At 54.1% G+C, this 16,717-nt stretch overlaps 1 protein-coding gene across 2 annotated transcripts; it reads left to right on the plus strand.

Annotated features, from left to right (window-relative positions):
• Positions 1 to 3,171: 3,171 nt before the first annotated feature.
• On the plus strand, positions 3,172 to 16,580 carry Tnfrsf1a (TNF receptor superfamily member 1A). Of its 2 annotated transcripts, XM_006992102.4 has the most exons (10): positions 3,241 to 3,420; positions 10,583 to 10,736; positions 10,883 to 11,011; positions 11,418 to 11,567; positions 11,796 to 11,874; positions 14,502 to 14,578; positions 14,701 to 14,814; positions 15,081 to 15,109; positions 15,282 to 15,600; positions 15,712 to 16,580. In XM_006992102.4, the coding sequence occupies exons 1-10, from the start codon at positions 3,382 to 3,384 to the stop codon at positions 16,020 to 16,022; spliced, it is 1,401 nt and encodes a 466-aa protein (XP_006992164.3). In that variant the 5' UTR covers positions 3,241 to 3,381; the 3' UTR covers positions 16,023 to 16,580. The 2 variants fall into 2 exon arrangements, with proteins under 2 accessions (XP_076424125.1, XP_006992164.3); XM_076568010.1 differs by having other exon boundaries at positions 3,172 to 3,420; positions 15,282 to 16,580.
• Positions 16,581 to 16,717: the final 137 nt, after the last annotated feature.

Consider the following 16,717-nt stretch of genomic DNA (forward strand, 5'->3'; position numbering starts at 1 on the left):
TGAGCTCCAGGAAAGGCGCAAAGCTACACAGAGAAACCCTGTTTCGAAAAACCAAAAAAAAAAAAAAAAAAAAAAAAAGATTTACTGGTTTTGGCCTGGCAGTGGTGGTGCACACCTTTGAATCCCAGCACTTGGGAGGCAGAAGCAGGAGGATCTCTGTGAGTTCGAGGCCAGCCTGGTCTACAGAGTGAGTCCCAGGACAGACTCCAAAGCTACACAGAGAAACCCTGTCTTGAAAAACCAAATGGGGGTGGGAGGAGATTTACTATTTTTATCTTATGTGTAGCTGTTTTTTTTTTTTTAAAGATTTATTTATTTATTATGTATACAGAAGAGGGTACCAGATCTCATTACAGATGGTTGTGAGCCACCATGTGGTTGCTGGGAATTGAACCCAGGACCTCTGGAAGAGCAGTCGGTACTCTTAACCTCTGAGCCATCTCTCCAGCCCCGTGTAGCTGTTTTTTGCCTGTTTGTATGTCTGTGCACCCCATGCATGCCTGAGGCCAGAAGAGGGTATCTGATCCCTTGGAATTAGAGTCACTGACAGTTATAAGCTGCTGTGTAGGTGCTGGGAACCCAACTCTGATCCTCTGTGAGAGCAGCAAGTGCTTTTAACTGTAGCCTCTCCAGCCCCAGCCATCACTTTTTCCATTCCTGTGCTCATAGTCTTATTTGTTTGTTTTTTTCAAGACAGGGTTTCTCTATGTAACAGCTCTGGCTGTCCTGGAACTTGCTCTGTAGACCAGGTTGGCCTCGAACTCACAGAGGTCTGCCTGACTCTGTCTCTGCCTCTGCCTCCCGAGTGTTGGGATTATAGGTGTTTGACGCCACTGACTTTGTGGTCTTTTTCTTATTCTTATCTCCTCCGTAAACCTAGCTGGCTTTTCTCACCCTCAAGTTCACGGGTTCTTAGCCTTTTCTCTGGAACTGACCTGGAGGGAGCATTTTAGCACTGCACTGTCTCAAAACTCCAAATGTACTGAGAAAAAGCAGCATGTATCCTAAGCCATGAAGGAAATTCCCCGCTTGTGCCAGGCTCTGAGTAATAATGGCTTTGGCAGTTTGCACAGACAATTAAAAATCCCTTGTAATGTTAAACATGGGACCTTGGAGTTGTTATGCATTATTAATACAAATTATTGATATTGTATGATACTTAACATGTGGCAACACTTGCTAATATTCCATATGAATCTAACCACCAAACCAGCCCTGGAGATGTGTCAGTGTGTTTCTTGCCTGTTTTAGTGTGTGTGTGTGTGTGTGTGTGTGTGTGTGTGTACATGAACATGTATGCTGGTGGTACTTTAGGGCCTCGCTTGTGCCAGGCAAGCACTCCACCACTGAATTATACCTTGAGGCGCCCCCTCCCATTAATTTATCCTAGCTCGTTCACATTGAAAACTGGCTAGTCTGATGGAGGGTGAAATTTCTGCACCCCGATAAGCCTCTCCGCCGACGCAGTAATCCAAATCAGGCCAAATCAGACCGAATTAGACAAAGCCCTGGTTTAATGGGTAAAACACTCCTGGGTGATTCTCTGGGCCCCTAGAGAGGAGATGGGAGAAACCAAAAAAAATGTGTCTGTTTTCTGGGGTGCAGTTTAAATACTCTATACGAGTGGTCTTGAGCATCTCTGGGGGGAGGAGCTGGGTCTGGGCAGAGAGGTAGGGCTTCCACTAGAACATTCCAGACTCTTTGGGAATATGGATGCCAGGGTGCCAAGAGCTTCCACCAGAACAGAGGGAAGCGGGCCTCTAGCAGTGGGGACACCTCCAGCTGCTCCTCAGGGGCTTTGTCCTGGGGATTACAGCAGAGAGAGGGGAGACATCAGGGTGGGCATGCTGGAGGCTGAAGGCCAGGCGTGGCTCACAGGGAGAAGGGCCAGGAGCTCTGGTTTCAAGCCCCCAAGCCCTAGGCCCCCGTTCCTGCATTCTCCTTGCACGTTCCACAGTCTCAGCTGCGGGAGGACCTCAGACTGAACTGGCATACGTAAAGAAGGTCACTAAATCTCAAGGCACTTGAGTGAATAGAATCCCAGTGCTGACAGGTCCACCTGGGAGAAGACCTCCATAAATGGGATAGCAGAAGGTGTCCACCCCTAGTAAGGGGTGCCAGTCAAAAGGTGAGGTCTCACTCAAAGGAGGAGGGACAGTGTGGCCTTATACCAGTAACCAGGAATCCGAGTTCTTTGTGCTCTGCCTCCCAGCATGCAGTGTCCTGTGGCTTTTTCCTTAGCTGCAGAATGTGGTAGCCAGCTCTGGGTCAGTCCCAATGGATGCATCCGAATATCTAGAGCTGGGTGTGGTGGGGATTATGTGCTGTAATCCCAGCATGTAGGAGGCGGGAGGATCAGAAATACAAGGCCAGCCTCAGCTAATGAGTTTGAGGCCAGCCTGGGCTAAATGAAACCCTATTTCAACTAAGACAAGCATCTTTACAGACACGTCTACTGAATCTTCATGCCACCTCTTCCCTACGTGAGGGCAAGCATTTTTCACTCACTGAATAACGGAGGAGCTCACCAAGGCTTGGGGGGGGGGGCTGTCACACACACACACACACACACACACACACACACACACTGTTGGTGGCAGAGCCATAGTAGGCAGCTGGGGAACCCATCTGGAAGGGACCACAGGGTAGAAAACTAGATTTGGTTTTCTTCCCCGGTTTGGGCTGGATGGGTAAAGGTCCCCGACAGTGAGATGAGAGGGAACCCTGGGGTGAAGGGAGCGCCGCTGAGGGACACAGAGTGCTCACCATGCACCAGGTAGTGCCCTCCCTCAGTAACCCCTGTCTACCATCCCAGGAGACAGCTGCCTTCATTCTGCGAATTTGAGAACAGGCTTGGAGGGCTTAGTCCACGGGTCTGAGCTCAGCCACCTAAAAAGCAGAGTCTGAACTGGAATTCGGTGAATTTAACTCTCAACCTCTAGGTGTTCCCAGTTGATTTTAAGTGGGTTTGGGGCGCCAGGCTGTGGGACCCAGGCTACAAAGCGTTAAAAGAACCTTGGCCCTCTCCTCTCTCCTCCTGGTTCCCTCCTCCCTCGCCTCTCCCCAGGCTCTTCCGGTCCCGCTCTTGCAACACCACCCCCGCCACTCTCCCCTCCCCTCCCACCTCCTCTCTCCGCTCAGCTTTAATTTTCTCCGAGTTTTCCGAACTCTGGCTCCTGATCGGGCCGCTTGGCTTCGACGTCCCGGAGGACCGTACCCTGACCTGCATCTACCCTCGACGTTCAGCTTCTCTAACCCGAGGCCCCGGTTGCCATTGCCCGGGCCACCTGGTCCGATCGGCTCACTTCATTCACCAGCGTTGCCAACTGCTACACTGTCCCCAGCCCCAATGGGGGAGTGAGAGGCCACTGCCGGCCGGACATGGGTCTCCCCACCGTGCCTGGCCCGCTGCTGTCACTGGTGAGACGGGGGAACCGGAGGGAAGGGTGGGTTGCTGGCGAGGCGAGGCCTGGCAGGAGTGGGCATGTACCGGGGGGTAGGGGTTGGCGGGGTGGAGGACTTCTCCGCTTCAGTTTGCTTAGGTTTGCTCTGCCTCACCCACCCGGGGCTGCCCGGGAGAGGCCGAAGGAAATCCGAGAGAAATCGGAGAGGGAGAGAGTTACCACCAGCCAAGCCCGCAAGGCCGGGCCCTGACAGCCGGGGTGGCTCGCTGGTCCTGGGGTGTGTTGGGCTGTAGGGGGGGAGGGCAGCTGCGAGGCCAGTGGAATTAGGCGGAGCAGCCCCGTTTCTCCGGCAGTGAACAGCGTGGGTCAGGGTGTTGGAAGACCGGGTCGAGGGAGGGGGATCCGTTGGTGGGGTCAAGTTTGGGATCGCGTGCTTGGGAGTGAACCAGGAAACTGGATAAAGCTGGGCAGCCGGCCCAGACTTCTTCCCTGAGACAGCCTTTGCCTTTCTGCGCCCAGGTCTGCTTCCAGACAAGAGGTCTCCATTGACCTAGTCCTCCCTAGGTAGCTAACACCTCCTTTATCTAGGCAGTGTGTCCTCCAGCCTCCTCCCCACAGACCTAAAAGACAATCTCATGGTTTCTAATTCCACAGTTCAGATTGGGGAAGTTGGTGGCAGTTTGTTTTCGTCACTGGAAAAATGTCCTTTTCTCTGACTTGGGCCTCGTTTTTCGAGTTTCCTTGATTTCTGTCTACGTGCTTATTATTGTTCTGTGGAGATCCTCAGAGCTGGGGCTCCCTGGCTGTCTGTCCTACCTGGACGGTGTCTCTGAGCCCCGCCTCCTTCACCATGCCTATTCTTTCTCCACTCTTCCTTTCCTGGCAGTCTCCAGAGCCTCCCCATGGAGCTCCTTCCTGTCCAGTCCCTTCCCTCTTCCCTCGGTTCCAGTCGAAACCAGTGTTTCCAGGACCCTGGACTCCTCCAGTCTGCGTGGTCTCACGTCTTCTCATCCCCGCCTCCTGTCTCCCAGTCTCAGCTCATGACCCTTGTCAAGACTGCACCTTCTGGGTCTGCACCCATCAACCAGCTGCCCCATCCACTTCTCTCTGTTCTCTCTGGGGCTGGATCACCGGCCGGGATTTAAGGCTCAGTTCAGCACCCTGACCTGCATGAACTCGGTCATGTGATGTGACTCCCCCAGCCTTTGTTTCTCTGTTTCCAAAATGGCCATAATGATCACTACCTCATCCTCGGTATGTTAAGGTTGACTAGATGGATGCATGTTAACTCTTCAATGTGTTAACCTCTCACTCCATGTTAGGCCCTTTTTCAGCTGCTAGGATTAGCGGTGAATGGAGTCCCTGGGGTCAAGTTGATAGTCCTGAAGGGGAATAGCACTCAACAAGTAGAAAGGACTTAGTGAGTGCTCAGGGTCCCTTTTCTCTTCACTAGCAGCGTTAGTAGTCACTACTCAATGGCTGCCAGGGCCTGAGAAAGTGAAAACAGCCTAGCCAGGTAGAGGAGAGATCCGGGTCCAGCTGTGGAGGCCCAGGTAGGGATGGGGCCCTATAAACAGAAGCAGAGCCCGAAGACAAGGGGCGCCAGAAGGCAGGTGAGGTCTACACAGGGCTGTCCACTGCCTCCTCAGTACGAGCACAGCGCCTATGAGGTGTCTGGGTGATGAGGAGGGGCTGGGGTCATGAGGGGGCAATGCATATGGCAGGCTGTGACAAGGTCAACGCGACCTTGTTACTCTCAAGAGTTCAACCATAGGAGTCAAAATGACTTTAGAACAGGCTGGAGGAAAAGATCCGCCAAGGCCTTGTGAAGTAGTGTCCTGGAGGCGGAACTGGGGGAGGGGGTTGGGCCCCGGGCCAACTGTCTTTTCTTGCTTAATGGCCTTTGCTGGTCTGCTGGGCTGAGCTTGCCTGCGTAGATCTTTGGCTCACGGAGAGCTCTTGAGAGCGTGAGCTGAGTCCCACCCATCCTGGCATCTCCAGCACCCATGAGGATCCTGGAATGGAGGCCTTGACACTTGCCTGATGGCCGAATCAATTCAGGAGCAAGAGATTGGTCAGATGGGACCAGGGAGGGAGCGCTGCATAGGAAAAAGACTTGGAGCTGGCATCTGAAGCCGGGGGGGTGGGGTGGGGGGGGTGTAGAGGAGTTGGGAGCCTGGCTTCGGGGAATGGAGAGATGGGATTTTATGTTGAAGGTGGTCATTACAGGAGCTGAGCGCCTCAGCTGGGGGTGGAGTAGCCAAGGTGGGGAACGTGACACTGGGCACTCGGGAGTGTGTGAAGAAGAACCCTGAGCCAGTCATGATGGCGCACACCTGACATCTTAGAATGGGAGGTGGGAGATCAGTTCAAGGCCAGTTTTGGTTACATAGAGAGCTTGAGGCCAGCCTGGACTACAGGAGACCATGGCATTAAAACATAACCAAAAAGAAAAAAAAAATCGTGCATAAGGACCCAGGTGGAGGCCTGCTTCCTCCCTCCCCCGCCCCTCGCTTCCTTAGCTAATCTCTAAGCATCCATTCCGTCCAGACTGTGTTCCAAACAGCAGTGAGGGGGCTGGAGAGATGGCTCAGAGGTTAAGGGCACGGATTGTTCTTCCAGAGGGACCCGGGTTCAGTTCCCAAATAGCAGTGGGTTTTTATCTCTGACACGTGTGCCCAGGGAAAGATTTATCCATGGAAATCATGTTGGAAGCCAGGCCCTGCAGGTGCAGAGGGAGATCCACACCCCAGTGGTACAAGTTGGAGCTTGAATGCGAATAAGAAAGTCTGCAGGTAGCTTCAGCCCAGCAGAGGTTTGAGGTAGATGCATCACTGAGCTGGAAGGCAACATAGTGAGACCCTGAGACCCCGCTGTGGAGCAGACAGAAGGAAGGCAGTGGCCGTCTCAATAGTCCAGGTGTGGGGCAACCAGAGGACGCCGAGGGGTGGGGGGATTACAGGAGAAAGGCCTGGGTGACCGCGAGGGCTTTGGCAGTTTTCAGCGTTGGAACCTAGAAGTTGGTGGTGTGACATGGGTCTAGGCAAGGAGACTGGTGAGTTCTGTCGGTGGGGGTGGGGGTAGGGGTGGGTGGGGGAGATAGGGGGCAGGTTAAGGAGGTCAGTGACTGGCCAAGTGGAAGTATGGCTGAACTGACTGGAGCAGCAGTTCTCGGCTTTTCTTCTGGCTGCTTCCAGCTGCACTGACGCGTCAGCTGGGCGCAGAAAGAGAGGAGCACATGGCAGAATCGTGCACCAAAGGACCTGTGCACAAATGCGTGTGTGTGGAAGTGAGTGGACCGTTTCGAAAACGTCTCTCGGAGACAAGTGTGTCCTTGAAGGTATTGCTGGCTCTGTCTGGGATGGAAGGCACCCCAGTCTGTCCCTCTAGTTCTGCAGGCCCGGATCTGGGTGATGAGACCAAGACATTGTCTGATCTCTTAGCTCAGAGGCTTTGTGGTCTGTTTGGGGAGATCATATCTCTTCATTTGAAGTAACCAGCTTCTGATAAGAGCCCAGAGTAGATATGGGCAGTTCATGATATTCAACACCGACAGGTGACTGGGTATCCAAAGAGCTTGGGTGGGGAAACATGAATCATTAGTGGGGGCTTGGTGGGTGGGTGGGAGGTAGAATTTTGACAGCTCTCAGAGGAGGCCACGCCAATGAGGTCTTCACCCCACAGGTCTTGACATTATATGGAACAAACACATTTTAACGTAATGAACACGTGAATGCGGGGGACGGGCCTAGCGAGTGGGTCCCCAAAAGGTGGCTGGGTCAAAGATCGACCACAGGGTCCACCTCGGCTTTTCTGCCCTATGTGCAGCCCCAGCACAGGAAGTCACACCTTAAAGCCTCCCAGGCGGAAGCTGAGGAGTAGTTAGAGAGACACTGTACCACTGTCTCAAGCATCCTTTTTTCTACAGGCACCCTCAGCTTCCTGCCCCTTCTCTGCTCCGGGCAAAGGCCTTCGGGTTTAGGTCAGGACTTTGGACTTGGCTCCCCGACACTGAGGTTTGCCTCACAATGCAACCGCGAGGAGGGCTGCTGGGTGCTTACATGTGGTGTCTACTCAGAGAACCAGGGCCCTGGATTCCCTGGAGCATGTGGGACACAGTATTGGTCCTGCGCCCTTCCGTCTCTCTTGTTTGTTTGTTTTTGTTCTTTGAGACGGGGGTTTCTCTGTGCAGCCCTGGCTGTCCTGGAACTCTGTTGCTCTGTAGACCAGGCTGGCCTCTCAGTGCTGGGATTAAGGCCAGACTCTCTCCATCTCTTCTGGCCGTAAGAGGCCTTCTAGGTTATGAAGCCTTAGAGCTGGCCCTGTTTCTTCAGGATGGTCTCCGGAGCCCCCAAACCCAATGCAACTGGCCAGAAGCAGGCAGGCTGTGGGACCCTGGTGGACGAGGGGGGTCGGAGGGCGGCCTGGTTTTGTTTCTTGCTGGCACTGACTGGGGAGTGTCAGGGGGCTGGCAGGAAAGCCCGGGGAGCCAGGGAGCAGGGATCCTGGGACAGGGTTTATCTACTGAAGACTTGTTTAATTTTTGACTAGCGATCAGGGCAGGTCCCAATCTAAAGGAAGGATGTCAGGGGAGGGGAGGGAAGGGGAGGAGAGGGCCCGTCCTCTGGGAGGAGCCTACTGACCTGGTGGGGGAAGCCAGGGGTCAGGAAGACTTCCCTTTGGGATGAAATGGAAAAAAGGAAGCATTTCCCCGAAATCTGTGGGCCCAGTGGGACAGGGGTCCGTCCCCTGGCTCTTTTTAAGGGAAAAAGGATAAGGAGCCCTGAGTGGGGGTGGGGACCAGACTGCTCACCGTGAAGGGGGGGGGGTTCTTCTTGCCAGCTGGGCTTTTCTTTCTGCTGACTCACAGCCCTTGAAGAGCTGGGGAAGCTGCAGTTCCCTGTCCACTGTCCTGGGTCCCCCTCCCTCCCTGGCCTGAGTCACTGGGGCGGAGCTGCTGGGAACAGATATCCCTTTCCCGGATTTGTCTTAACCCCCAGAGTTCTGGAAAGGGAGGGAGGGACACATGACCAGAGAAGCCGGGCTCCTTCTCTGGAGGCTCACCGGTCCTCACTGGCGGAGATGTCCCTCCAAGGCTGTTCTTGGCCTGAACCCACCTCTACCTCTTCCTGACACTACCTTGGCCTGTTGGCTTTGCTTCGAGTCCTCTGCTGGGACTGGAGGTGCCATTGACCTTAGGTGCTCCAAACATTTCTTCTTCGGGGAAAGGAACCACACTTTCATGATTGGGAAGTTCTTATCCTAACTAATCCTTCCTGTCACTCTGGAAGCCTCTGCACTCTGTGTGGGGGTGCACCCCTGCCTGAGAGATTGCCTGATGTGCTGTGTGTGGCTTCTTGGGTCAATCTCTGGCTGAGGCCCAGGCTTCCTGACCCGTGCAGCTGCAGCTGCAGCTGCTGCAGTAGCACTTGGAGTAACAGCAGCTGCCAGGTTGCACCTCCTTCCAAAAGAGCCGTGGAGGCTGCAGGGCCTTGAAGACAGCTGTGAGTCTAGACAGTTACGGGTGGCCAGCGCTCCTGTCCTGAATGTGATCCGATTGGTCCTTTGCTCCTGCGTCTGCGACACGTCTGGATGACATCCTCTCCCTTTGCATGAAGTGGCTCGTAGCAGGGGGTGGGGTGGGAAGGAAGAAAGCATGAAGGCTGAGGGGAACCCAAGTTGGGAGAGATCAAAGAGCAAGGTCTGAACTGAAGCTGAGATGACTTCTTTCTGGCTTTGCTGTCTCCACGCTGAAGTTCTTTACGTACAGGGAAACTTTAGCTGCGGGGAGCTTTGCCACGGTTATTAAACCCGCCGTCTAGAACGCCCTGCTTGCCCACGGGCTTTGGAACTCCTGGCAGATCCCCAGCTCCTGGTTAGCTGGTCTTCTCGAGTCAGATGACTAGCCTCTGGCCGACTCTAGTCCACGACCCACTTGTCTTTGCTCATCCCTACACCTTCTCGCCTGCCTTCCCTCTCCATGTGTCCTTGCCAGCCCGAGCTGCAGTGTAAGTTTAGCTGTGGGAGGCATGGGCTGCCAGGGCAGGCTGCTGAGCAAGATTTGAAACAAATATCTAGAATTCGTGACTGAGTGTGTGGCTCAGGGCATGTGTGAGGTTCTTGGCTTCATCCGCAGCTGCCGCCCCTCTCCCCGCTCCCTCCCCCTCCCCCAGGGACATGCCCACACATGCATGCCCGTGATCATGCACCGAGCCCTTCCTTTTGTTCCCGCCCACTCCCAGGAATGGTGCTTGCAAGAACATCATCCACCTGTGTCCCCGTCTGATTTTGTGTATGTGTGCCTACAGGTGTGGGTTCACATCCCGGTGTGTCTGTGTGCATGAAGGTCAGAGGTCAACTTCAGGTGTTTTCCTCAGATACCATTCACCTTGTGTTTTGAGACAGGCTCTCTCACTGGGACCGGGGCTCACTGACTCAGCTAGGCTAGACTGCCCAGAGAGTTAAGGGGCTCTGCTTGCGTCCTCTCCATCACTGGGGTTACAAGCCCATTCGACTGTGCCTGGCTTTGTGTGGGTGACGGGGCTTGATCTCAGCTCCTCCTGCTTGCACAGCAGGCACTTTCCTGAAGCATCTCCAGGGCAGCCCTCCCGACAACTTGGTTCCCCCCACCCCCACAGCACTTTGTGTTAGTGCAATGAAATCCAGAAAGGGTTGCAAATCCTGATGGCTCACCTCTGAAGCGTCCACAGATGGGCACACCGTGACACCCGCACCCAGATATAGAAATGCCAAATGACCTTTAGGACTGTCTGCTGGAAGACAGACAGGCTACAGCTGAAGCGGCCTGCTAGCTCTGGGTGAAGATATTCCCTGGTGGGGCAGGGGTTATCTCTGAGGTTCTGTGTGAGACCCCGAGTTCCACCTCTCGCCCTGCAAACAATACCAACAGCTAAACATTTCCCTGACAGCTTGCCTGTGATTAGCATTGGGAGCTGCTTCAGAGAGCTGACCGGAGTAAAATACAGTCAGTGAGGAGGGGGCTGAGACCTAGTTGCCCAGGGTTCTGGAAACAAACGAAAATCCTGGACTGCACAGTGGACACAGTTTGAAGGAGAATGTTCCTCAGGGGGGATGGGAACTGTGCGGGGAGGGCCGTCAATCTGCTGCCTCTATGGCCCCACCCTGACGGCATTTCCACCTTCTGATTCTTCTCCCAGGTGCTCCTGGCTCTGCTGGTGGGGATATACCCCTCAGGGGTCACTGGACTGGTCCCTTCCCTTGGGGAGAGGGAGAAGAGGGACAGTTCGTGTCCCCATGGAAAGTATGCCCACCCTCTGAACAATTCCATCTGTTGTTACAAGTGCCACAAAGGTAAGGGGGTGGGAGCAGTCTTCCTCTGCTTCCTTCTCACGTTCCGGAACCTCGGTCGCTGGGAGTCCCTTCCTTGGCTGCCTCCCCTGGGCTTGGGTTTTGTCCCTCAGCTCTCCACTGCAGCCTAATCCTGACCCCACTCACAGGAACCTACTTGGTGAGTGACTGTCCAGAGTCAGGGAAAGAACCGGTCTGCAAGAAGTGTGACAATGGCACCTTTACTGCTTCCGAGAACCACATCAGACAGTGCCTCAGCTGCAAGACATGTCGGGAAGGCAAGCCTTGGGAGTGGGCAAGGGCTCAAGAGGGAGCACGTCTGAGAAGGCTTGGGAACACGCTTGTGTGCACATGGATGTTTGCAAGGGGTTAGGAGTTGAATCTGCTCGTGGATATGGTGGGAGCATGCGTGCGCACGCCAGCCAGGGTCTGTGTGCACAGGAGGAGTGTTTATGTTACAGAGATCGAGGCACATGCGTGCACACGCCAGCCAGGGTCTGTGTGCACAGGCGTGTTTTATGTTACAGAGATCGAGGCATGTGCGTGCACATGCCAGCCAGGGTCTGTGTGCACAGGCGTGTTTATGTTACAGAGAAGATCGAGGCACACATGGTGAAGAGGGGGAGTCAGGATCTGTGTGGGAAAAGGGATGAGAGACTCCTGACCATTTCCTTTCCTCTGCAGAAATGTTCCAGGTGGAGATTTCTCCTTGCAGAGCAGACAAGGACACGGTGTGTGGCTGTAGGAAGAACCAATTCCAGTACTACTTGGGTGAAAAACTCTTCCAGTGCAATAACTGCAGCTCCTGCTTCAACGGCACCGTGACTATCCCCTGTGAGTACCACTCACCCAAGTCCAGACCCTCTCCCTCCCTCCTCAGGAGTATCCTGCCTTTCAGGCAGAGGTTTCCACTTCTGTCCCCCCTCCCCATGAGGCAGCATCTTTTCCTCGTTCTCTGGTCTGTGGGTCTGAGCTCCTATGTGTGCCTTCACCCTGCCCTTCTTCCTCCCTCTGGTGCCCGGATTGCAGGCACACCTCCTCAGTCCTTCTCCCTTTTCTCAGGTAAGGAGAAGCAGGACACCGTGTGTAGCTGCCACTTAGGATTCTACCGACATGGAAATCAATGTGTCCCTTGCAGTCAGTGAGTATCTATCTGCCAAGCAGGTGGGGAGCTGGGATGGATGAGCAGCTGTAGCTGGATTAAAGGAGGCATCCTACAACTGGATGAGAGAAAGGCACTAACTACATCAAGACATCAGATAGTCCTTTCTCTTTCTCCAGTACGTTAGGGGGTAGGCAAGGTGGCTTCGCGGGTGAAGCACTTGCAGCCAAAGTCTGACAGCCTGAGTTCAATCCCTGGAACCCCTGCGAAAGGAGAGCACATCAGTTCCAGAGTCGCGCCCTCTGACGCCACACATGCGCCCTAGCGTGCACGCCTCGCCGGTGCTGCGCAGTTGGACGTGAGCACCACCATGCTCTTTCCTGCACTATTTGGTGTGTCTTACTATTGACGACACCTTGGGTTTGCATAGGGCACACCCCTGTGGTGATTCCTTCCCAGTCTCCTTGGCAGACTTCCTCATTCCTATGACTCCACTGTTCTTACACCTTTGCTTCCAGAGAAGTAACTCTGAGACTCTCATAGTTGAACTGAGCTGGGGTTAAGTCCCAGCCCACCCATTTCCTGGCTGTGCAACCTTGGCAAGTTAGTACATCTCCACACCTTACGTTTCTTAACCTTTAGAGTAAGGAGGTGGGGTGGGTGGAAGTGTGGTTCAGTGGTAGAGAACTGGCCTAGCATATTTGAGGCTCTGAGTTGGATCCCAGGATCAAAAAACCCCAAAACAAAAAGCTAGACCAGCAACCTATGAAACTGTCTGAGCCAAAGCTATTTACTTTCTATTTTTTTCCACTCAGTTTCATCTCAAAAGAGCTCGTATACCCAATCCCATGTGTTTTCACCCTGACCTCGTGAGGTAGACAAAAAAGCCTTTCCCTATCTTCAGATTTCTGCTGAGAACTCACAATCTCACATTCCTCTGCTCCGTTCCCCAGTGTGGTTTTCTCACACTCCCCCCCTCCTCCCCGTGACAGCTCTCAGTGGAGGGCTCTCGGGCTGCCCCAGAGACAGACGTTCTAAACCCACCCATGCCTGTGTGACCTGTCATCTCCAAAGTCAAGCGCTGTAAGCTGTGGTGTCATCAGAGATAAGACCTTCAGCTTCTTGTATGAGTCATCTTTCTGGGCCTGTGGCTTAATCAGCTTAGAGCTCAGGAAGGTCTATTTTATCACGGCTTCATTCATTCAGCTCACAAACCGTGTTCGGCATTGTGGCTCTTGAGCCTGGGCTGAGGCAGAGCATCGTGATGAGCACACTGTGGAGCAAAGCTGCTCATCTCGTAGCAACTGAGAGGCAGGAGGATGTGGGGTGGGGTCAGAGGCAAGACCCCAGCGACCTGACTTTTACTAGGCCCCACGTCCCAATACGCTGGAGACGGAGCCTTCAACACATGGACCTGGCGGGATGTTCCAGATCCAAAACGGAGGCCTCTCTGTGCTACAATTTCACCAGCAAACACAATGAGAGTTCACTGACAGATGCCACCTATCAAGCCCACACCATGCCAGGGATCAGTACTTGACCCTTAGTCCCAAGAGCTAAGAGGTGGCACCATCTCTTGAGACACTGGCTGTGAAAGTGAAACCGCTTGTTTGTGCCGTGGTACTAGTCGATGACTGGAATGGATTTTATATTCTGACCATAACTGCCTCTTAAAATTTATTTATTTATTTACTTATTTTCGAGACAGGGTTTCTCTGTGGTGTTTTGGTGCCTGTCCTGTGGATCTCACCCTGTAGCCCAGGCTGGCCTTGAACTCTGTAGCCCTGGTTGGCTCTGCCTCCTGAGTGCTGGAATTAAAGGCATGTGCCATCACTGCCTGGCTTTTTTTTTTTTTTTTTTTTTTTTTTGTATTTTAAAAATATTGATTGGTTGTGGAATCCAGGCTCTTGAATGATATTCAAGTGCTCTACAATGGAGACACAATAACCTCAGCCCTATCAACCATTTTATTTTATTATTTACAAAGTTCTTTTGTTTTGTTTTTGATTCAGGGTTTCACTGGGCAGCTCTGGCTGTCCTAAGACTCACTATGTAGACCAGGCTGGCCTTGAACTCACAGAGATCTGCCTGCCTTAGCCTCCTGAGTGCTGGAATGTGCCACCATGCCTGGCACTTAAAAATACTTTGTAAAAATATTATTTATTTTCATTTTATGTCTATGAGTGTCTTGCCAGCACGTATGTCTGTGCACCATGTGAACGCCTGGTACCCTCAGAGGCCAGAAGAGGGCATCAGATCCACTGGAACTCGAGTTACAGATGGTTGTGAGCTGCCATGCAGGACTGACTACTTTAAACTTATCAACACAGCCTATTGCCGGTTCTCTCCCCAACCCCGCTGTCCTCTCTCGATTCTCGTTCTTGACGGGGTCTCCTGTTGCCCAGGCTGACCCTGACCTTGCAATGTAGCTAAGAGTGACCTTGAACCGTCCTTCTTGCCCCTACCGCCCAAGTGCTGGGGCTACATGCATACCCTAGCACTCCTTTAACTTGGAAAATGAAATGGTTGTATGAGGAGCTCGTCCATTCTTCCGCATCAGTTCCCAAGGCAGGTTAAGTCCCACTGTACTAAGAGATAGCAAAAGCAATCTCAGGGCCAAGAGCTCCGGCAGCCTTTCTGCTCACCAGTATTGTCTCTTCGCTCAGATGCAAGAAAAATCACGAGTGTTTGAAGCTGTGCCCCCTATCTTCACTTAAACCTGACTCCAACACCCAGGACTCAGGTGAGGCGGAATGGCCTGGTGCGCATGCTCACGGGCTGGCGGGCTGGCCCCCTAGCTCCTCCCCCTCCCCTCCCCAGTCTCTGCCGCTGCCTCTCCCTGAGCATCTTCCACTTTGTCTGCAGGTACCGCAGTGCTGCTGCCCCTGGTCATCTTCCTTGGGCTTTGCCTTTTATCCTTCATCTTCATCAGTTTACTCTGCCGCTATCCCCGCTGGAAGCCCAAGGTCTACTCCATCAGTGAGTGTGGGCTGTGCGGGTAAAGGTGTGGGTGGAGCTGCGGGAGCGAGCGGGGCGTGCAGGCAAGGGGCGCAGACACGAGGCGTGGCCCCTTTGCTCAAAGCTAACGGTCCTGGATGGAGGGAGGGACGCCATACTATATCAGTAATTCTCTTGTCCCTGGGGCCACATCGACCCTGAGGCATGACACCACAAGTCCCCAAGGCCAGCGCGCCGGGGTTGAAAGGGAAGTGAAATTCATGATGCTTTCTTTCTTTTTTTCTCAGTTTGTGGGGATTCGGCGCCTGTCAAAGAGGTGAGAGGGAAAAGTATTTCAACTTCCTGACTATTCCTTCCCAATTCCTGATACCCAAATTACTTGGACTGGGGGTGGTGGGCTCCCTTAGTTCCCCCACCCCCACAAAGAATAAAGAGCCGGAAGGGGTTCTTTTTCTTCCCCCACTAATGCGATGCCTTCTCTCTTTCAGACGGAGGTCCAAGGAATTGTTACTAGGCCTCTCACTCTAGCCCCTGCCCCAGCCTTCAGCCCCACCCCCGGCTTCAGCCCCACCCCCGGCTTCAGCCCCACCCCCGGCTTCAGCCGGGTTTCCAATACCCCCATCGCCTCCAGCCCCACCTACGACCCTAGTAACTGGCTGAACTTCAGGGACTTGTCACCTGAAGGGACAAGGGAGGTGGTCTCAAACCAGGGTGCTGACCCTCTCCTCTACCCATCTGCCCGCTCCGGGCCAGTCCCCACCCCTGTTCAGAAGGGGAAAGACTGCGCCCACCCGCAGCGACCAGACAGTGAGTTTGGGTTCCCGGCGGCGGCGGGGGCATCACTCCTGGAAGGAGTCCGGCAGGGCGGAGGCCGAGACGGCAGGGCTGCCGCTGGAAGCGCACGGTCCTTGTCCCCAGCTGCAGACCCCGTGACGCTTTACACGGTGGTGGACGAGGTGCCTCCGTCGCGCTGGAAGGAGTTCATGCGGTTCCTGGGGCTGAGAGATCACGAGATCGAGCGGCTGGAGCTGCAGAACGGGCGCTTCCGGCGCGAGACTCAGTACAGCATGCTGGAAGCCTGGCTGCAGCGCACGCCACGCCACGAGGCCACGCTGGACGTACTGGTCAGCGTGCTTCGCGACGACATGGACCTGGCTGGCTGCGCCGAGAACATCCTAGAGGCGCTGGGAAGCCCCGCCTCCTCGTCCGCGCCCCGCCTCCTGCGATGAGGCCCCACCCCCGCCTCAAGGGAGGGACGTAAAGGACAGTCCTGGCAAGATGCCCCGCTGCTGCCCTGTGGGCCTCTTCCTTGGATGAAAAGGAGGGAAGGGCCTTGAAGGGGCAGGCTTGAGCTGGCAGCCGCTTCCTTGGTGCTACCCAGTTGGTGTACATAGCTTTTCTCAGTTAGCGAGGACTGCCCCCGAGTCAGCCACTTGTTCATGGCAGCATATGTGCCATCTGTCTGCTCCCTGCAGGCTGGGGGTGCCAAACGTCAGAACATGTGATTGTAGAGGAAAGGGACGCTATATCTCATTCCCACTTGGGATGCACAGGGCCCAAGCAAGGCTTCTTGGGGCCTCCCTGGTTGGTCCCTGGGCCTTTCTCACAGTAGGTAAGCAATAATTTTTTTTTTATCAATTATCTCACACTAATGGAAACTCGGCCTCCCTTTGCTCCCTGCCTGGACGAACAGAGCTGAACTGTCTAAGGTAGGGGCAAGCACAGAACAATGGGGTCTCCAGTTGGAGCCGTGGACGCTTGTAAATACACTAAAAGTCTAATAATGACCTCCGACCCTGGAAAGAGTGGTCTGTGGATAGGAGAGGCTGGGCAGAGCCCAGAACCTGGAAAGTGGCATGGGAAGTCCAGCCATGCTGCTAGCTCACAGACTGCAACACGACCCACGGGTGCCCTCCTGTCTTCC

The sequence above is a fragment of the Peromyscus maniculatus genome, chromosome 3 (assembly GCF_049852395.1).
Source record: "Peromyscus maniculatus bairdii isolate BWxNUB_F1_BW_parent chromosome 3, HU_Pman_BW_mat_3.1, whole genome shotgun sequence".
Lineage (NCBI taxonomy): Eukaryota > Metazoa > Chordata > Mammalia > Rodentia > Cricetidae > Peromyscus > Peromyscus maniculatus.